At 43.0% G+C, this 22140-nt stretch overlaps 2 protein-coding genes across 6 annotated transcripts in view; one reads left to right on the top strand and one right to left on the bottom strand.

Annotated features, from left to right (window-relative positions):
- MRPS33 (mitochondrial ribosomal protein S33) overlaps positions 1-19246 on the bottom strand; it is a 49762-nt gene extending 30516 nt beyond the window's left edge. Inside the window, exons 1-2 of one of the 2 annotated variants that reach the window (XM_029616686.1) lie at positions 19090-19246; positions 11203-11291 (exon numbers count right to left, since the gene is read on the bottom strand). The gene's annotated coding sequence lies outside the window, so the exon portion shown is untranslated. Of the gene's footprint in view, positions 1-11202; positions 11292-13154; positions 13174-19089 lie in introns of those variants that run through there. The other variant, XM_029616688.1, reaches the window with a different exon arrangement.
- Positions 19247-19512: 266 nt separating this feature from the next.
- The window catches only part of NUP205 (nucleoporin 205), a 558669-nt gene continuing 556041 nt past the window's right edge, over positions 19513-22140 (top strand). Inside the window, exons 1-2 of one of the 4 annotated variants that reach the window (XM_029616971.1) lie at positions 19513-19531; positions 19685-19760. In XM_029616971.1, coding sequence (XP_029472831.1) covers positions 19733-19760 — 28 coding nt within the window. In that variant the 5' untranslated portion in view covers positions 19513-19531; positions 19685-19732. The other 3 variants (XR_003858760.1, XM_029616970.1, XM_029616972.1) reach the window with 3 other exon arrangements.

The raw sequence follows: 22140 nt of genomic DNA, 5'->3' as shown, positions 1-22140 counted from the left end.
AGACCTTGACTATGGTTCAATCAATTTTTCATATCAGAACAGTAAAATATAGGATTTATTCTTATTCTGTTTATAGCTTCGCCCATTTTTGATTTTTAATTGGATTTCTTTTGTAGTTCTAAGAGAAAATCTTTTTCACTCCCTTCTGTCACGCTTAATTGGCTGGCCATCTGTTTTTAGGGTGGTCAATCATGACACCTGCGTTAGGATGCTCAATGTCATAAAATGCAGGTGCTTTCTTACTTGAGATAAGAGAAAGTGGTAAACAACTGTACTCTCAAAGTCTGAAAGTGGGACAAAGGTGAAATCTTGAGGTTTTAAGTAGGGGAAAGGTGAAATCTTGAGGTTTTAAGTAGGGGAAAGGTGAAAGCTATGTGCTGAAGCTTTTTCAGCACAGCCATGACCGATGTCATGGCTTTTAAAAGTAAAGGCTTATGGGTATTAAATGCTAACATGTTTTTTTTTTATGGCTAATTGATTACTGACTTCACTAAATATAAGTAATTATCAATAAAGCACAAAATATTAAGATATTTTCTGACATCGGGATATCTATAATGAATATCGTGATGGATTTCTATTAGTCCCTGTGCAGAAGAAGTGGGGCACAAAACTATGAAGCAGAAGGATTTTTTTCTGCTTTTAAGAATAAATGGGTCTAGAAATCAAGATGGCTTCATGGTGGGTCTACATTTTCCAGATTCCCTGTCTCACTAAGTGCTGGTGGAATCTGAGCAGAGAATCTTAATGTTCCCTCTAATTTTTTTTCCTAGTCTGCGGATGACCCATTAGCCTGAGCAGCATCAAAAAGTTGTTGTGCAAGACGCACAGGGAATAAATATTTCAAAAGAGCTGATGAATAGAATATCCAATAATTAAAGACATACAAATATTTAAAAACGCCCAAATATCAATAATATTTTTAAAAAACAGCATACACATCAAATAACAACCAACAATTAAATTTAAAAAGAATTAAATAATCACCTGCTCTCCATAACCCCGCCAGCACAGGGTGCCACAGTGGAGGGCCAGTGCTAACTTTTTTGCAGCCATCTGTGAACAATTATTGTGCACTGCTGTGGTATCAACCAGAAAACCCTGCATAAAGGCCAAAAAGATCCTTGGAACACATATGGTATCAGACTATTGTAATGCATGTTGGATGTGGGTTTGTTCCTCAGAAAGCCATGGGCAAACTAAATTACAATTACAATATAATAAACCTTCCATTCCAAAACAGCATTGCCAGCACTTCAGCAGTTTCAGCTCTATGAAAATGTGACCCTGCAAACTTAACACCAGACTCTAACACACCAACATACCTCCTGTCAGGAAAACAGAACAAACCAAGCTTATATAGATCCCTACACAGAAACGTCACATTACCAGAATACTTAACCTCAATCACACATGCAGAACAGAGACAGACCTTCACCAAATACAGAATAAAGGGACCATAAAGTATAAACGGAAAAGTGCAGACACAGACTGAACTGGAAACTGCAACAAGCCAGTGCACCAGTGGAAAAACAGAATCACCATTCCTCAGAAAACATTAAACAATAAGATCAAGAAATATAAAGCAATCAATAGTAAAGCCATACTAGTAAAAAGAATATTTCAAAACAGCAGATGAACAGAATAAACTCTCTCCTCTTTCATATACTCACGTTCATCCTCATGCTCACACAGACACACACAAATCCTCTTTCACAACTAACATATGCTCACAGACAGACAGACACACACACACACACTGGTTCCCTCTTTCTCAGATGCACATACATACAGACACACACACACACACTGGTTCCCTCTTTCTCAGATGCACATACATACAGACACACACACACACACTGGTTCCCTCTTTCTCAGATGCACATACATACAGACACACACACACACACTGGTTCCCTCTTTCTCAGATGCACATACATACAGACACACACACACACACTGGTTCCCTCTTTCTCAGATGCACATACATACAGACACACACACACACACACTGGTTCCCTCTTTCTCAGATGCACATACATACAGACACACACACACACACACTGGTTCCCTCTTTCTCAGATGCACATACATACACACACACACACACACACACTGGTTCCCTCTTTCTCAGATGCACATACATACAGACACACACACACACACACTGGTTCCCTCTTTCTCAGATGCACATACATACAGACACACACACACACACACTGGTTCCCTCTTTCTCAGATGCACATACATACAGACACACACACACACACACTGGTTCCCTCTTTCTCAGATGCACATACATACAGACACACACACACACACTGGTTCCCTCTTTCTCAGATGCACATACATACAGACACACACACACACACTGGTTCCCTCTTTCTCAGATGCACATACATACAGACACACACACACACACTGGTTCCCTCTTTCTCAGATGCACATACATACAGACACACACACACACACTTGTTCCCTCTTTCTCAGATGCACATACATACAGACACACACACACACACTGGTTCCCTCTTTCTCAGATGCACATACATACAGACACACACACACACACTGGTTCCCTCTTTCTCAGATGCACATACATACATACAGACACACACACACACACTGGTTCCCTCTTTCTCAGATGCACATACATACATACAGACACACACACACTGGTTCCCTCTTTCTCAGATGCACATACATACAGACACACACACACTGGTTCCCTCTTTCTCAGATGCACATACATACAGACACACACACACCGGTTCCCTCTTTCTCAGATGCACATACACACAGACACACACACACACACACACCGGTTCCCTCTTTCTCAGATGCACATACATACAGACACACAAACACACACACACCGGTTCCCTCTTTCTCAGATGCACATACATACAGACACACAAACACACACACACCGGTTCCCTCTTTCTCAGATGCACATACATACAGACACACAAACACACACACACCGGTTCCCTCTTTCTCAGATGCACATACATACAGACACGCTCATACATACAGACACACACACACACTGGTTCCCTCTTTCTCAGATGCACATACATACAGACACACACACACACACACACACACAGACACACTGGTTCCCTCTTTCTCAGATGCACATATAAGCAAGTTTGCTTACCGTAAACGGTGTTTCCGTAGATAGCAGGATGAATTAGCCATGCTGTCTGGGAGCATCTCGCGACGGTCAGTAGGCGGAGTTTTCTCAGTTAGTACAGAGTTTTGAACTCTGTACGGCTGCGCGGTGAGCTTCCTGTGCGATTGCCTTGTTATCTCAGTCTCTTGTAGCCAAGCGAGATGTACATGGAAAACGTTTTTTGGTAGAATCTGTAGACTGTCTAGGGAGGTGGGAAGGGATCGCATGGCTAATTCATCCTGCTATCTATGGAAACACCGTTTACGGTAAGCAAACTTGTTTTTTCCGTCGATAGCAAGGCTGAATTAGCCATGCTGTCTGGGAGTCCCAAGCTCCCGGGATGTGTCCATATAGTAAGTTTTTTTGGTTTTTTTTTTGAGCTGAGGACACTACCCTTTAATAAAGGTAGACAGTCTTAATTTGTTTTTAGGGTTGACAGAACTACCGAACCCAGAGCTGCATTGGAAGATGCTTGCTGTCCGATACAGTAGTGAGATGTGAAAGTATGACGAGAAGACCAAGTTGCCGCTTTGCAGATGTCCAGTAGCGGAACTCTTCTTAAATGCGCAACAGATGCTGCTGTTGCTCGAATCTGGTGTGCTTTTGGTTTGTTGCTCAAAACAATAGAACGTTTATTGTAGCTGAATTCAATGCATTGAGATAGCCAACTAGCAATGGTTCTTTTGGAGACAGGCTGGTTTGGATTATTAGGGTTAAAGGAGAGGAACAATTGAGATGGTCTTCCTTGAGATTGAGTCCTTTGTTTGTAATGAGCTAACGCTCTTTTACAGTCTAAAGAGTGCAGAAGCTTGTCTCTGTCATTATGGTGAGGTTTAAGTTTGAGGATTTCAATGTAATTGACTGGTTTATGTGGAAGACCGATACTACTTTGGGAAGGAAAGTAGGATGAGGTCGAAGAGTGACCTTACCATGATAAAATTCTAAATAAGGAGAATAGTGAACCAAGGCTTGTAGCTCACTTACTCTCCGTGCTGATGTGACGGCCACTAGAAATGCTGTTTTCCATGTTAGGTATTTAATGTGGCATGAATCTAATGGCTCGAAAGGAGGCAGCATTAGTTGTTCAAGGAGTATATTGAGATTCCATGGTATAGATGGCTTTGACACCGGTGGCCGTAGATGTAGCATGCCCCACATGAATCTGGAGATCAATGGATGGTTGGAAATGGGAAGTCCATTATGAGAGTGATGGAAAGCTGCAATAGCGCTAACATGCACACGAATGGAAGCCAACGCTAGACCAGCAAGTTAGAGTGTATGGAGATACTCTAGAAGTTGCGTGGCTGTTGATGAGAACAGATCTAGTTGTCGCGGTTTGCACCATTCCGTGTAACGATGCCACTTTCCTGCATAGTTACGTCTGGTTGAAGGTTTCCTGGATGCAATGAGAATGTCTTCAAGTTGAGATGGCAGACCAAGGTGGCTTAATAAATGCCTTTCAACCTCCAAGCTGTCAGGTGGAGGGATTGGTGCATTGGATGAAGGAGGGATCCCCCCTTCCTGAGCTAACAGACATGGATGGTTCTCCAGTAGAATTGGTGGGTGAATGGAGAGCCGCATGAGATATGGATACCAGGGCTGCTTGGCCATGCTGGCGCTATGAGGATCATATCCGCTGTGTCTTGGATTCATTTCTAAATTGTCCTTGATATTAACGGAATGGGAGGGTAAGTGTAGAGCAAGCCCTCCATCCATGGGATGAGAAAGGCATCTGGAGCATGACTAAGTTTGCTCAAGTAAATGGAGCAAAATGCTTGTGTTCGACGGTTGCTCTCTGTGGCAAAGAGATCTATTATCGGGTTGCCCCAGCGTTGAAAGATCCTTGTTGCTACTTTTGGATTCAAAGTCCATTCGTGTGGATAAAAAATTCTGCTGAGGCGATCCACCGTGACGTTATCTAAACCTGGAAGGTAAGTGGCTTGCATTGAAACTTTGTTTGCTACTGCCCACGTCAGTATCTGAAGTGTTTCCCCGACAGAGGATCCATGAACCTGACCCTCCTTCCTTGTTTATGTAGAACATGGCGACTTGATTGTCTGTGTATACAATGAGATGCTTGCCCCGAACTTGAGGGGAGAAAGTTTGAAGTGCTTTCCAGATGGCTCGAAGTTCCAGGAGGTTGATCTGTTGTGTGCTCTCCTGAGGAGACTAGAGACCTTGAGTCTTTAGATTGCTCAGATTGGCTCCCCAGCCCCTCCTGGATGCATCTGTTGTGAGCATAAGTTGATGGGGAGGTAACCGTAAAGGTGCTCCCAAGGTCAGGTTGTTGGTGTTTTTCCACCATCGAATGTCGATGCACATTTGAGTCGTAAGTTGTATCCAGGTTGAGAGGGGTTGAAAGTATTGAGACCATTGATTCTTTAGTCCCCATTGTAGGCGGCGCATGTGTAATCTGGTGTAGGGAACTACATGGATAGCTGCCGCCATGTGACCCAGTAACTGGAGGACTTGACGTGCCGAAGTATATGATCGGTTGCATAGACATCAAGCTAGTGAGGATAGTGTTTGAATCCTGTCCTGCGGAAGGTACTCTGTTGTGTTGTATCGATGAGTGCTCCAATGAACTGTAGTGTTTGGGTCGGTTGTAGGTTGGACTTCTCGTAATTTATTATGAAGCCCAATGTCTGAAGGCAATTGATTGTTTAGAATGTGTGATTCCGTAGAGTAGCCTGATCAGAGGCTACTAAAAGCCAGTCGTCCAGATAGGGAAATATCTGGATCGACAGTAGTCTGAGGTGAGTGTTACGCTCTCCTCCTCCAGAGGGGCGGAGTTAGCAATCTGTTATTGCTCACCCCGCCAGGAGGGCGGAGTTAGCAATCTGTTCTGCTTTCCTCCTGAAAGGGGGAGGAGTTAGCAATCTGTCATTATCTGCTCCTCCAGAGGGGAGGAGTTAGCTATCTGTAGTGTTACCCCGCCAGGAAGGCAGAGTTAGTAATCTGTTAGCAAACTGCTGTTAGATGCTCCTGTAAGGGAAGGAGGTAGCAATATGGTATGGATCAACTCCCCAGGAAGAGGAGTTGGCAGTCTGTTCAATGATACTCTTCTGAGGAGAGGAGCTAACAATAGGTATATTGTACTTCGCTACTGAGATAGCAATCTATCATGCCTCCGCTACGGAATAGCAATCTGTTATATATAGGCTGCTGGCAAGTCCTACAGAAAGAGGAGGTAGCTATCTATATAATACTTCCGTAAGCGGTGTTAGTGATTGGCTCCCACAGAGTGACAATAGTGTAAGGAATGACCACTTGGAGGAAATGGTGACTCCCTGGGCCGATGGCAGATGACAGTGCTCCCAGGAGGAGATCCTGAGAGGAACCACTGGCTAAGCTAGAATATGAAATAAACACAAATAGTTCTTTATTAGGCTGGAAGCTGGACCGCCAGTGGTGGCAGTAGTGAGTCGATGTGTCCGGCAGGGCTGAAGTCCTTCTGATACTGAAATATAATCTCTGGGTTGCTGAGCTGTAGAAAGAGACTGGAAGTAGTGAGTAGACAGGGTGTACTGGATACAAGATGGTACACTCACAATAGTAGATGTCTGCAATGGTCTCTATGCCACAGAGAGTCTTCAGTACATTCAGGAACAGGAGCTGTAGGCGAGCACTGGTTCCTATAAACAGTCTGTAATAAGAACTCACAATAGCTGTATATGAAATGGCTTCTAGAGTAGAAGAGAGTCTGTAAAGGATTCTAGGAACATGGGCCCTTGTGGAGCGAGTACCGGTTCCTATCTGCCATCTTGCCAATATAACTCACGATCTCCGTACCTGCATTAACGTATTGGATGGAAGGGAGTCTTCAGAGCTAAAGAAATGTAGGCCCTCGTGGAGCGAGTACCGATTCCTATCCACAATAGAACTCACTGTGTTCACGTCTGCGATCACTTCCAGGCAATTAGGAGTCTTCTGAGTATTCAGGGACGTAGGGCCTCAAGGAGCGAGTACCGAATCCCGTTTTGGCAATCTGAAATCAAGAAGAGAGAGTGGAGCCCCCGTGGAGCGGGTACTCCTGGTAAGTTTATAAAAGCCGAGCAGTGGAGAAGGATTCCCCTCGCTGACTCAGATAGTTGTTGCAAGTATCGTGGACTGCCGAAGCAAGTCCTGGTGGAGTTCCTTGCTAACTCGTTAGAGGTTAGCAAATAAAAGACCTTTTAAAGTGAAAATGGATGACGTCACTATGGGGGGAACGCCCCCGAGGTTCGCGCCTTTGCTGGTACAAAGTCTGGAGCGCATGCCCTTACATCATCAGGAACATGGCGGATCCGTAGTGTCAAGCCAGCCCGGGGACACCGGGACCAAGAGGCAGGGAGAAGCCACGGCTGCATCTGTCAGTCAGAGCCGAAGGGAGTCGCTCCCAAGGTAGAGAGGGTGGAGCGAGGGCGAGAAGAGGCATGAATGCAACAGTGAGCCACCACCACCCCGAAACATTTTGTGAACACTCTTGGGGCCGAAGATAGGCCAAAGGGTAGAACTTTGTATCGATAGTGGCTGTTCTGAGCTTGAAAGCAAAGGTATTATCAGGAAGAAGGGTGCATGGGTATATGGGAGTATGCATCCTTCAAGTCTATGGAACATAGCCAGTCGTTGGGCTGTAGGAGGGAAAGAATAGTCTTTAGAGACTTCATCTTGAATTTTTCTTTCTGAATGTGTTTGTTGAGATTCCGTAGGTCTAAGATGGGTCGAAGACCTCCGGAATTTTTTGGGATGAGGAAATAATGGGAGTAGAATCCCCGATTTTCCTGTGATATTGGAATTCTTTGAATGGATTTTTGGCTTTGTAGATTTTGTAACTGTTTCTGAAGGTTCAGTGAGTGGTTTGATGTATTCCGGGGGGAGGGAATATGAGGGAAGCATGGGAGTGTTACAAAATTTATCTGGTAGCCTTCCCTTATGATGTTCAGCACCCAAGAATCTGAGGTAATTGCCTCCCAATTGGCATAAAATAGCCGGAGACGACCTCCTATGTATGGCGGTGGAGGTGGCTCAGGATAGCTCAAAAAGATGAAGTCTGTTTTTGAGGGGGTGCTGGCTTTTGTGGTCGTTGTTGACTAGGTCGTCCACGGGATTGATGAGTCTGAGATTGGTATCTCTGGTGGGAATAATTTTGCGTTCAATAGGCATTGTATGGTTTAAAAGGTGCCCTTGAGTAGGATTTCTTCCTGAATGAAGGGTAAAGTTTCCTGGACGAGGTATGGGGGTCCGTAGGAGAAGTGAGTGACAGTACCGCGGTACTCTGTTCCTTAAGACGAGTAACGGTTTCCGCAAACTTCTCACCAAAAAGATTGTCTCCTAGACATGGTATGTCCGCTAACTTATCGTGGATGTCCTCTCTTATAGCGCTCGCTCTCAACCATGCCATTCGTCTTGCTGCTATAGCTGTAGCCGAAGATCTTGGGGAAGACTCAAACGACTCATACACCGATCGAAGTAGATGGCGAATTCCTTCTTCCATGTCTGTAAATGGCTGTGGAAGAGTATTATCAGAGGCTAAACATATGGGACATAATCTCTGAAGATATTCAAATAAATACTGGATTACGTAAAACTGATGGTGTTGAATTTTTGTTGCTAGCATGGACGAATGGTATACTTTACGGCCGAAGTCATCCCTGGACTTATGGTCCTTCCCTGGTGGTGAATTGGCATGACGTTTTGACCATTTTGCCTTTGATAGTGCAGATTCTACTACTACTGAGTTGTGTGGAAATTGTGTGAAATTGTAAATTGTTGAATTACACAGACTGTACTTGAAATCCGTTTTCCTTGATGTAGCTGTGGTGGTAAAAGGTTTCTCCCACATTTTACAAAGGACTGTATCCAGTACTGTATGTGGTGGTAGAGCGGTTGGCTCTGGAGGCATTTCAAATATTTTCAGTATGCCAAGAACCTCCGTCCTAGGATCAGGAATCTTTCCCGTCTCGATATTTAAAAGAGAGTCTACTTTCTCGATGAACTTTGCATAGGACAAGTCTTCGGGAGGGGAATAAGATTCCGGGAGACCTTTTGGAGGGCCAGATGGAAAACCTGTAGATGAGCCAGGGGACGATGGCCATGGCGAGTCTGGAGAGTCCGGTCGATCAGCAATTGGAGATGGTGCTGACGGCTGAGAGGGAAAGAGTGGAGTTGGTGAAGGCTGAGAAGGCGCCAGTGAAGGCTGAGTATGTACCGTGTTTAGATCTTGAAGAAAAGTATTTAATGCCTGCGAAATCTGTAACATCGCTTTAGATGCGAGAGGTTGTGCTGGTCCTGGAGGCATTGCTGCTACGAGCGAGTCTTGAGGAGGGGATTGTGGTCTACTAAGGGAAGACCCATGAGAATCAGAATTTTTGCTAGAGGTGTCGGAGTCATGGACAGAGACTAGTTCCAGATGCTGGTCAGAATCCATGTCACTAGGTTTTGAAGAGGTTAGATGTTTCGTTTTTGTGACTTTTTAAGAGATTCCTGACTTAGCAGTATAGTCTGCATCAAGACTGGTGCCTCATGCGTTGGAATTCAAGGTTGAATCGATAGCCTCGCACGTTTTAAGTCATGATGCTCCGTTGCGTCATGTGGCATAGACGCTGTACGCTTAGATGTGCCTTGGTGCGCTGATGGGTTGTGCGTGTCGTTGTGTGCGCCTTTGTGCGTTGATGTGATGTGCACAGAGCCGCGCTCCGATGTCTTGTGCGCGGATGAGTTATGCTCTGGGCTAAGCGCCGTGCGCACATCCTGGCGCTGATGCGTTGTCCAGCTTCGGCAGATTTTATTTTTTATGACCCAACTTCTTCGGTGACAATGAGCGAGATCGAGCGGGTTCAGTAAACTGAAAACCACACGGCTCATGAGGGGATTTCTGTGAAAGAGGAGTTGCGGCCTCAACTCCCTTCACTGGCTTTGGTGGATTGACCGACCTGGCCAAGGTACCCTCTAGCGACACAGACCTTTTAGACTGAGTCTTCTTCGGTCTCTTCGACGGTCCCAGCAAAGACTGTGTTGACGATACCTTTAGACGCGCAATTTTTTCTGCGCGCTTCCTTTGGGCTCTGGGAGACATATGAGCACAGTCCTGGCATGAGACTTGGTTGTGTTCCGGTCCCAGGCAAACATAGCAGTAATTATGTCCATCTGTAATGGACATAATTTTACCGCACTGGCAGTACTTAAATCCAGATGGCTTAGGAGCCATCACTGCCTAAAAGAATTGAAGAAAAAACAAAATTTGAGAAACAATCTCTTCAGAGACGAGGAGAAAACCCCCACATGCAGACTGCTCACGGGAAAAAAAAAAAGAGACTGAGGTAACAAGGCAATCGCGCGGGAAGCTCACTGCGCAGCTGTACAGAGTTCAAAACTCTGTACTAACTGAGAAAACTCCGCCTACTGACCGGTCGCAAGACACTCCCAGACAGCATGGCTAATTCAGCCCTGCTATCGACGGGAAATGATCATTTAATCCTATCTTTAAATTAAATTATTTTATTTAAAAGACTGTATTTTACCTGTACTCAGAAGTTTTTGATCCATGAAAGGACTTCCCCTCTGATTTTACAACATAATTTCCTTAAGAGCCTTTACAGAGGGTTCTGATCAAAAGCATTTTAAAACTTCAAAAAGTTCATCATATTCACCTAACCTTCCTGTTTACCCTCAAATTACTTCAATAGATTAGTAAGACATGACTTTATTTAACTCATTTTACCTTTCTACCAATATATCAATCACACATATCTTAGTAGCAGATTCTATTAATTTATTAGCATTTTTCAACTGTAATTGCAAAAAGCACTAATGTAGTTGTTAAATTTGTCTGTCGGTCCAGTTATCTGCTAATGGAGAGATAGAGATGAAATCCGAAAGAAAATCTGGGCCTGGCATCTACCCTATTTAAATGACCAAGATTGGCTAAGAATGAAATCGATTTTAATAAGGCAAAAATGGAAAAACATTTAAAATTTATGGAGTCACGTGATGTATTGATCTTATGCCATCCCCTTATATCAGAAAATTTAACGGTTATTGCTTACCCTTGAGATCCACTTTTACCAGGATTTAGAAGAGCACATGAACATCGACAAATATATGCACAAATCTCCGACAGGTATGCTGCTTTGACCTGGAAAAAAAGAGAAGGAAAAATTGAAGCCTGGAAAATCTAACATGGCCGTGATGGTGAACAACTCTCAGCCTAGCTCCTTAGATGCCACGGCGGTAAATGCGCTGACTCAGGCAGTGGTGACTGCGATAACTGGCAAGTTGGACAGTATATCTGGTCAGAATACTGAGTTGCAAAATTCTATCCAAGAATTTGGCCCCAGAATAGAAATGTTAGAGGGACATGTCTCCTCGGTGGAGGATGACGCGCTGACCAACACGAGGCAACAGGAAATCCTGAAAAAAACTTGTGGAGGAACAGGAGGAGAAAATTGATGCATTAGAAAACCAGTCGCAATAACCTGCACTTTGTGGGCATACCTTCCGAAACTTTAAACAGAGCTGGCCATAGAAAGAGTGCACCAGTTGGGTAGCAGGAAAGATGGCACTGTGCAACCAAGTGTGGTCATTGCACACATATTTAATTATGACCACAAGCAAATTATATGGAAAGCCTCACGCACAATTACCTCTAAATTACAAAGGCTCCCCAGTCAAAATATTTCAGGATTTCTTCACTAGAGTGGCACTTTAAAGAAAGGAGGTTGTACCACCGTGCTCCCAACTCGTGGAAAAATACATCAAATTTGCACTGCAATTTCCAGCGAAGCTGTGGGTGTGCCACAACAGATCGGTGCACTTGTTTGATTCACTGTTTGAAGCAAAATGCTATGTGGAACAACTACTGGCTGTCTGAAATATCCAGGTGATTGCCCTGTTGGAGGGTGTGTACTTAATTTGTTTTTTGTTTGTCATTTGCTTGACTTATTATCTGTTAAATATGGACTGAGGAATTTTCATACTCCTTTGAAAGGACTGATGGACCGCGATCATGAGGGCGATGGACTGGTCGAGAGTGGCATGGTCTGTTCGCTGATTGGACAGGAAATTTACTAAGCTCTACTAATCCATGAGGATCTCTGGCTCATGCTGGAGCTTTCTAATAACTTAATTTGGCGATTTCAATTGTTGGCAATCATCATTTGCTGCATTATTCTAGGGGCCTGTGCTTGGCAACTTTGCTCACATTTTATACACTCCATAGACTGCTGTGTTGTGGGGTACCAATACCATGGAAAATCTTCTGCTTGACTTGTTTTGGTCTACAGCCTGGAACTCTTCTTAGGAGTACATTGCAGCAGACCCTGAGACTTTATATTCAACATGATTCTAGCTGTCTGTATTGGGGGACGGCACCCAAACACACGGGAATGGCTCAGACTCTTCCTGTGAAGAGTGGATGTGTGCTAGTGGGGGGAATGGATGTGGATGGGACTGAGGGGGGGGGGGGAGGTCTATGTCAAATGGCTGGGATAACTATGCTTAAGGGAATGGTAACTTGCATGCCAGCTGTCTCACAACAGACCAAAGTTTTTGAGGTTTCTGGCAACTCTGATTCATTGTTGTTATTAGAGCTCTGTTGTTAAAGCTGGGAATTACCAATCTGTTATTAATGGAGTTGCTGGAGATAGCAATCTGTTATTAAAGCTCTGTTGTTAAAGCTGAAAGATAGCAATCTGTTATTATTTAGAATACTTGTGGGTGGATCCTTGGACCAGTGGCAGGTGACCAAGCCCTCAGGGGAGCTCCCGAGAGGGACCACTGGTCAGGCTTAGTGTAGGAGACAGACACACACTAGTTCTTTTATTAGACAATATATTAAACCACCAGAGGTGACAATAGTGAGCTGTAAGCGCCCGGCTGGGCTGTAGTCTCTCAGGTACTGGAACAGCGATCCCAAGGTGGCTGAGCTGTAGAGAAACTAAGAAAGTGAGTAGATAGGATATGCAGAGTTCTGGAGCAAGTCCTTGATGATAACACTCACACCATAGTCTCTTGTGGCAGCCTAGGAGTTGGAATGCAGTAGGCCCTCGATGAGCGAGTACCTGGTCCCAGGGAAAGCTCTCAGAGATAGATGGAAACTCACTAATGTTGTAAGCAGCGATGACCTCTTAGCAGAAGTGGTATTCAGGAGCTGATCCGGGATGTAGGCCCTCGAGGAGCAAGTCCCTGTTCCGGACTGCGACCTGAAAAGGAAAAAGAGAGAGTGAGGCCCCCAAGGAGCGGGTACCTCTACTGAAGTCCGAGGAGGCAGAGTAGCTAGGTTAGCGGAGAGTGAGTCCCATCCGCAATGATACCCGGGCGTAGTGAAACCCTTGCTAACTCGTCTTGTTAGCGAAAACTGAGACCTTAAACATCTGGAGCTGATGACGTCATCTCAATGAGACACCCCCGAGGTTCGCGCCAACGCCGGTACATCAGTCGGGCCACGTGTGCCCTTAGGCATCTGGTCAACATGGCAGCTTGCAGCGTCGAGCCGGTCCGGGGACGCTGGAGAAGGACGATGTGGAGACGCCGCAGCAGCTAGCCTTCCATCAACCCCGGAGGGAGTAGCCAACGAGGTAAGGTGGGCGGAGCGGAGACGTCAGGCAGTGATGGACACAATTGTCCTGTATTGTATTTGGATTTTAGAGACAATACTTTTTGCTGGGTAAATCTAATTATGAGGTTTCATGGCTAAATTTCTGTAATTTATGAGTTGGCTTCTGATATGATTATATATTTAGGGATAAGGATTAATAATTCTCCCAAAACTTGGTACTAACAATTTCAAACCTTTAATTCATGAGATTAGGCAGAAACTAAACAGCTGGAATCCCTTTCCACTGTCTTTCGCTGGACGTTTAACAATTGTTAGAATGATGCACTGGTCTACATCAATTTTGCTGACTACAAGATAACATGTGAATTTTATGTATTTTAGTGTGCTGAATCCAAAAATCACATCCGGCTTTTCCGCAAAATGCTGTCTGCTCATAAACTCTTATAGCAATAACATAACATTATTATTTAGATATGCTGAATACGCAAAAGGATAATTAATGCGCAGAAAGACATGCTGAATACACAATCGGTATAACCAATAGGAAGACTGCTTATTAAACAGTTTAAAACTGCTGACGTCGGCATTTTATGGCTATATAAGCAGCGTGAAAACAAACAGCAGCATTCAGTCATTCAAGAGGCTTAGAAGTCGCAGCAAATATAACTCTGTTAAATCTGTTTTTGTTGAATATGTCATCCAACACTTGAATAGTTCATGGACGGTACCGGAATGATCCTGATATATTCTATTACCAACCACTTACCAACCACTGCACGTTCTATTTCTTGTTAAACTTCTTGTTAAACTTCTATCATCCTCTTCTTCAACTCCCAGTTAGAACCATCCTTGTTTTATTGTAACTGCTTCTTTCTGCGCACTTGTTATAATTTGTTATGTTTTGCAAATGTATACTCTCATGTTATAGTTATGTACGTTTATAATTTATTGATCACCCCTTGTTTTATGTAAACCGACATGATACGAACTCCGTGAATGCCGGTATAGAAAAAAACTCAAATAAATAAATAAATAAATAAATATTACATTTGTGGTTGTTTTACAGCACCCAAACAAAGTACAAATATATCTGACATTGTACGAAAAGCTTATCATGCATATTTCAGGGTTAAATTGGGTGACCAGGACAAACCTTGGGCACCACATAAAGTGTACAGGACATGTGCTGAAAACCTGAGACAGTGGACTAAAGGTCAGAGAAAAAGTCTCAGCTTCAGAGTTCCAATAGTGTGGCGAGAGCCCCAAAAACCACGTTAATGACTCTCTAACAATTCTCCCTAACAATTAAAATTTACACAACTATTGTTCTCTTGGATAGACGATAGACTCGTTTTTTGCATGAAACAAATATATTATGTGCTATCGCTTCTTCAGAACTTATTAGCCTTGATAGTCGACTTTATAATCTTTAATCAAACATTTCTCATTTGTGAAAAAATTTGACGTATTGCATATTTTTTTACTTCATATTTGGAATCAGCACCTTTCATTTGGGTAAAATCAGCAAAAATAGTTAGGTCAGCAGAAAACGTTTTTTCAAATGTAGACCAGTGTAATAATCCCCAAAATCCTGTACAGATTGCAAATGGCTCCATTTGTGATCTCAAGTAAGGATCTCAAATTATTGCAGAGGTTATACACAAAATGTTTTTGGAAGGGGCACAAGGCACGGTTGAGCTACTCAGTGGTGACTGCTTCCAAAGATGAGGGGAGGGAATGGGGTTTGTGTTCTTATAATTATGCATGCCTATTGCTGGTGCTCTGGGAATGGTTAGACTCCTCCAAAAGTAGGTAGATTGCTGTTTTGGAAAATTTTTCTGTACCGCCTATGTCTTTACCTTATCTGCTTCACGCTAATGCTCTTATCAGTTCTTATCAGTTCTTACCAGTTTTGACACATTACTCCCTATGCTTAAGCTGTATCCAAGTTTTTCTCTCCCCCTGTTCTATGTAAGACAACTTTGTCACTGTTTTTTATGGTTGCAATGTAAACCGGAGTGATAATTAACTCTGTTATTTGAACTTCGGTATAGAAAAGTTATAAATAAAATAAATAAATAATGCAGAAGAGTTGCCCTGTAAAGCTAAGCACTTTTTGTTAATCACTGCTTTGCAATTAATTTGGAGAAAAATTAGGGCACATCTGGGTCTCAGATGGCAAGTGTCCCTTTGTTTGCCTATGGTTGGTAATCCCCATTTTTTGCCTGGGTGCACTGGCCGATTGTTCTGTATTCTCTACATTCAAGGAATAGTAAATATTATGCCTTTTATTAATTTGCAAACGGGCAGTTTTTGTTCTTTTGAATACTGCGTGAAATATTTGAATTTTGATAAAAGTGATTATTTCTCCTATCTGCAACTATGCAGCTACGTGCGGTCAATATTATCTCAGGGCACAGAGAATCTTGTCAATGGTGCTTTTCAGCATTTGATACATCTTATGGCGAAAATTTCCATCTCTATTTCTAAATTGTATAAATGTATTCATGAGACAAGCATGTACGATATTTATGCTAAGCTTGCAAAAAATATGGTCAAAAGATCTGCAAATTCTTTTCACAGTGGAAGAACTGCTGGAAGGTGATTTGTTACACAGGCAATGAAGTATATATCATGGGAATTTCACATTAAGATGCTACACAGGGCTGTATTTTGGCCAAGCAAAGCTTTCACAGCAAATATAGCTACCTCCAGTTGTTATTTAAAGTGTACATGCTCGTCTGTGTCTCTTGTTCTCTGTTTGAGGGATTGTAACGTTATACAGCAATTATGAAGCTCTATTACCGTAAATTGTTCTTTGAATCTCTTCAAATCCCAACAGCACATTGGTCTGCAGCCTTTTGCCTCTTAGGGTATGTTGCTTCCACATCAATTGTGGACGTACATCACCAATTGTTACACGCAGGTGTGTCGCCTTACTTCCCAGTCCCCCGCTGCTCCCCCTGCCCCAGCGAAACAGGTTCTCCACCTGGGCTTAAAATGCTTAAAACACAGCAGGAAAGCTGGAGTCAGTGGCACCAGCAGGGTCTCTTCTTCCTATCCCCTGTGGCCCGGAAAAAGAAGTGGTATGCAGCGGCCATGCGTGTGGGAAGAAGAGACCACGTTAGTGCATGCAGCATCGGCCTGAAGAAGAGCAGCATGGCACGGAGCAAAGAGGAGCAACGTCAGCCCCTGTGGCCAATGGGAGTCCTGCTGCTATTAGGGGTGGAAGTGTAGAAGGCTGCTGCTGCTAGTTTGGTGGGGGAAGAGAGAGTGAGTGAGCAAGCATACATGTGTGTGTGTGAGACAGCATGTATGTAAGTGCGTTATTGAGAGCCTGTATGTGTAAGTGTGTGATTGAAAACCTGTTTGTGTGAAAGAGTATGTGTGTGTGATTCAGATCCTGTGTGTGTAAGAGAGATCATGTGTATGTATAATTAAAAGACCTTGTGTATAAATAAAAGAGAGAGCAGGTGTGTCTGTGTGTGATTGAGAGCTGGTGTAGATGAGAGCATGTGAGAATGTGATTGAGAGCCCGGGTGTAAGTGAGAGAAAGAGAGAGAGCATGTGTGTGAATGAGAGTCTATATGTGTGAGAGAAAGAGTCAGCATGTATGCAAGTGTCTGACTGAAAGCCTGAGTGTGTGTGAAAAGACAGACAGCATTTGTGAATATGTGTGATTAAGAGCCTATATAAGTGAGAGAGAAAAAGCATGTGCATATGAGTGATTGAGAGCCTATGTATGTGAGAGAGCATGTGTATATGTGTGTGATTGAGAGCCAGTGAGAGAGAGCTTGTGTGTGACAGAGAGAGGAGAAAGTTGCAAGCAAATTATCCCTCCTCCTGCTAATTCAAAACAATCTCAGAGCATCTGGATATAAAACGTTCCCAGGTATGCAGAGCAAAGCATTTTTTATCCTTATTATTAGGTCTTTGTGTCTACTATTTTGAAATATTTTGATGGTATCTACAAATTTTTTTATACAAGTTTTTAATTACTGGATATTCCATTCATCAGCTGTTTTGAAATAATCTGTTCTTTTTATTAGTACTGTTTTATTGTTCTTGATTTGTTTTATGAGGACTGGTGATTTCTCTTTTTCATTTGTTGCATTTCATACAGAGACTGGCTGGTTGCAGTTTCCAGTTCAGTCTTTGCATGTTTCGAGTTATGCTTTATGGTCTCTTTATCAGGTGAGGGTCTGCACATGCGACTGAGGTGAGGTATTCTGCTAGTGTGTAGTTTCTGTGTAGGACCCTATAGCAGCCAGGCTTGGTCCGTTTTCCTAATAGGAGGTGTATTGGTGTCTTAAGGTCTGGGGTAATATTTTCAGTGTTGCCTTTTCTTAGGTAAGGTGGTTACTGTTTGAGTGCTGGAAATTGGTGCTGTTTTGGTATGGGATTTATTTATTTATGCAATTTCTGTTTAGAGAGAGCACTTATCTTTTTCTTGTGTCATTCTTAACAATAAAAATAATACTGTGTCTTTATTTTTTATTTCCGCTGTGAATTGTAATGAGCAGTGTGTTACTCATGTGAGCATGGTCTCAGGTGTGTCACGATGAGAAAAAGTTTGAAAACCACTGAACTAAGGCATGCTTGGTTGCAATACGTCTCGTTTTACCTCACTGGTTGCAATCTGTAAGCCCATCATTGGAATTAATTTATGGCAGAACTTTTTTCTGGCCGTTTACCTATTAGAGATGGCTTCTGCCAAAGAACAATCTAAGAAACAGCAAGAGTAGCTTTACAAAATTTGGTCTCCTCTTATGCAATTTTTTTCCTCGGTTAGGTAAAAGTAAAAGTGACTGGGGATGGGGACCTTTAAGGACCAGTGACTTTTACTTTCCAGAATAATTATTTTTACTTACCAGATCATTATGGATATAGCTATTTTAAATTAGCATTTATTTGTGATAGCTGTAATTTTATTTTATTTTAAATGTCTGTTCCTAGTTCTTTGTAATTTGCATCTTGTATGTGATTAGCGATATGAAATTTCTCTGTCATTTATGTGATTTTAAAATATTGAACCGATTTGCAAAGCCTGGGTGAGGGGAGGATGGGGTGGGTTTAATATACAAGTTTAAATTTAAATGGTGGCTGTTTGTTCACTTATTGTATCTTTTTTTCCATTTAATAAAAATATTTCAAACATTCCAAATATATATATATATATATATATATATATATATATATATATATATATATAATTCTTTATTCTCCCTAGACTCTTATCAACACGCCTTGAACATACCACCCAGCCCCCTAGTTTTTGACGGCCACACTCACTATCCTGTTCTTTTCCAGACCACTTCTCAGTCACCTCGACAGCAACCGTCTCTAGTAAATGATCTCTAACATAACAAGTTTTTACCTCTGCATCAAACTCCCGCGTTGTCAGGTAATATACCTTCGAACCTAGTTGTTTTTTGGCGTTTCCCCTCCTGCCAGTACGAAGGGTAAATATACAGACGGTACTCACTTTAACCTTAATTCTTTCATTAACAGACTAAGCTAGTAGGCAAGCGCAGAGTGGGAAAGGTGAGGGGTGAATGCTGTCGGTGATGGAACTTGTAGTCCAAAATGCTTACAGTACGGCTAGTAGGCAAATATGATGGAGCTACGCCTTATCGTTTTCTTTTGTATTCGTATTTTTCTGACAAAAAGCATTATCAGGGTATTTGGACTAATGTGGTGGATTTTATAAAATAGTGAAACATAATATATATTTATGTTTCAGCGAGTCCCTCACCGGATCTGCAAGCGATACTTGGACTACATATCCCGACAGCCAGTCCCTACCTCTTTGACACTAGGTATTCTCGGCACTTCGCGGTTAATTACGCTCCTGACTCCAAAAAACATTTTTAAAATTTAACAAATATTCAGCCATAAAAATACGGCTGTTGCAAAGGACGGAAGCTTATTTGCTAATGTAGAAACTTATTTCCTATGGGATATTTATTTAGGTTGGGAAAGAAGGACGCCCGCAATTTCCGGTGAGGCTTGAAGTTAACATGGCGGTGCCGTTGGCGGTAAATTCAGGTACATGAAAATAAAAAAAAGTTTGATGTTAAATGTAATACGGTGTGGTAGTGTGTTTAGGGCGGGATGAGATACGTATGTGAGAGAGTTGTCGGATAGTTTAAGGCTGTGTCAGAGACGACAAGCAGTACGTGGGACTTGAGGAGGACGAAGGAAGCAGTGCTGAGACTGAGCAGGGTATACCGCGCGATATAGGCAAAAGGCCTGTAGATATCTGCCACCGTTCCTTAGGGAAACGAAAGAAATTGCTCGGTGCATACACACAAGCTAACAAGGTAGGTTTTCTCTTAAGTAATATCCGCAAGGAAAGATATGTTTCTAAGAAATCTCTGGTGCTTCTTGTGTGAGCATGGGATTCCGCAGCAAGAAGCCTTTGACTCTTTCATTTTAGGGAGCCGAGCTTTATGGTACTCTGGCTATAAATTATATGTGTGTGGTACACAGATTTTTATTGGCACTTGTGTGGTTCTGTATTGTAAGAAATATATTTGGCGTCATTGTTTTCAGAATTATTTTCAGGCATTTTGCTGTGGAAGTACATCGTATTGGGAGAGTTGAGACCTAATGTATAACTTTTTAATTCATATTCTGCCTTTTGTGACGCTTCAAAGTCACATTCAGATTACATTCAGGGTACATTAGAATTTCCCTATCCCCAGAGAGTTTACAATTTAAGGGATTCATACTCAATTCAGTGTTAAGCTGTTTACCTTGAGATAAATAGTCCATCTCAAGGATAATGGGATGTATTTCAAATACATTCGGGCCGATACAGTACAGTGCGCTCCGCGAGAGCGCACTGTTAACCCGCCATTGGACGCGTGTTTTTGACGCGCGTTACCCCTTATTCAGTAAGGGGCCGAAAACACGCGTCCAATCCCCCGAACCTAATAGCGCCCGCAACATGCAAATGCATGTTGATGGCCCTATTAGGTATTCCCTCGCGATTCAGAAAACAAAATGTGTAGCCAAGCCGCACATTTTGCTTTCAGAAATTAGTGCCTACCCAAAGGTAGGCGCTAATTTCTTTGGGCACTGGGAAAGTGCAGAGAAAAGCAGTAAAAACTGCTTTTCTGTGCACCCTCGGACTTAATATCATGGCGATATTAAGTCTGAGGTCCCGAAGGGTAAAAAAAAAAATAAAAAATTTGAAGTCTGCCCGCGGCTGTCGGGTCGAAAACCGGACACTCAATTTTGCCAGCGTCCGGTTTCCGAGCCCATGGCTGTCAGTGGGTCAAGAACCGACGCCGGCAGCATTGAGCGTCGGCTGTCAAACCCGCTGACAGCCGCCGCTCTGGTCCAAAAGGAGGCGCTAAGGACACGCTAGTGTCCCTAGTGCCTCCTTTTGCCTGTTTTTACCACCGGGCCTCATTTAAATACAGAATCGTTCGCACAGGAAAGTGGCCTGTACGCGTGCCGGGAAAGTGGGCGTCCACTCTCCCGCGGACTTTACTGTATCGGCCCGATTGTATTCTGTCTCTGGCGCTGTGCATATTTAAAATGAGCACATTGACATGCAGATTCAAGTGGATGGAGTGGAGGAGTAGCCTAGTGGTTATAGCAGGGGGCTACGAACCCAGAGTTCAAGTCCCACTGTTGTTCCTTGTGTGACTTTATTCTCCATTGTCCCTTATACTGTAAGGGGTAATAGTGTGTCGAAAACGTGCGGCCAACCCCTGGAAAACTAATAGTGCTCATCTTATGCAAATGCATGTTGATGAGCCTATTAGTTAGTTGCCTGGGATACTGAAAGTAAAAGATGTGGGAGGTCAGTGGGTTAGAAAAACAGAATCAATTTTACCGGTGTCCATTCTTCCTAACCTGTGGCTGTCAGCAGGTTCGAAAACCAATGCCGGTAAAATAGAGCGCCGTTGTCTGACCTGCTGACAGCCAGCTCTACTGCTAATAAGGAGGCCTCATTTAAACAGAGAATTACATGCCCATGAGAGAGAGAGGTGCCTGGGCACCCATTGGGAGAGCGGACACTCATAATGGAGGGCTCGCTCTCCCGTAATTTTTACAGTTATCTTGCCTGTTTGTAAGCCCTCTGGGGATTGTGAAATACCTACAGTACCTAAGAACATAATAAATTGCCATGCTGGGTCAGACCAAGGGTCCATCAAGCCCAGCATCCTGTTTCCAACAGAGGCCAAACCAGGCCACAAGAACCTGGCAATTACCCAAACACTAAGAAGATCCTATGCCACTGATGCAATTAATAGCAGTGGCTATTTCCTAAGTAAATTTGATTAATAGCCGTTAATGGACTTCTCCAAGAACATATCCAAACCTTTTTTGAACCAAGCTACTCTAACTGCACTAACCATATCCTCTGGCAACAAATTCCAGAGCTTTATTGTGCGTTGAGTGAAAAAGAATT

This window comes from Rhinatrema bivittatum, chromosome 9, assembly GCF_901001135.1.
Source record: "Rhinatrema bivittatum chromosome 9, aRhiBiv1.1, whole genome shotgun sequence".
Taxonomy (NCBI): Eukaryota; Metazoa; Chordata; class Amphibia; order Gymnophiona; family Rhinatrematidae; genus Rhinatrema; species Rhinatrema bivittatum.
The sequence above is the reverse complement of the archived record's forward strand: the minus strand, read 5'-3'. Positions and strand labels throughout refer to the sequence as shown.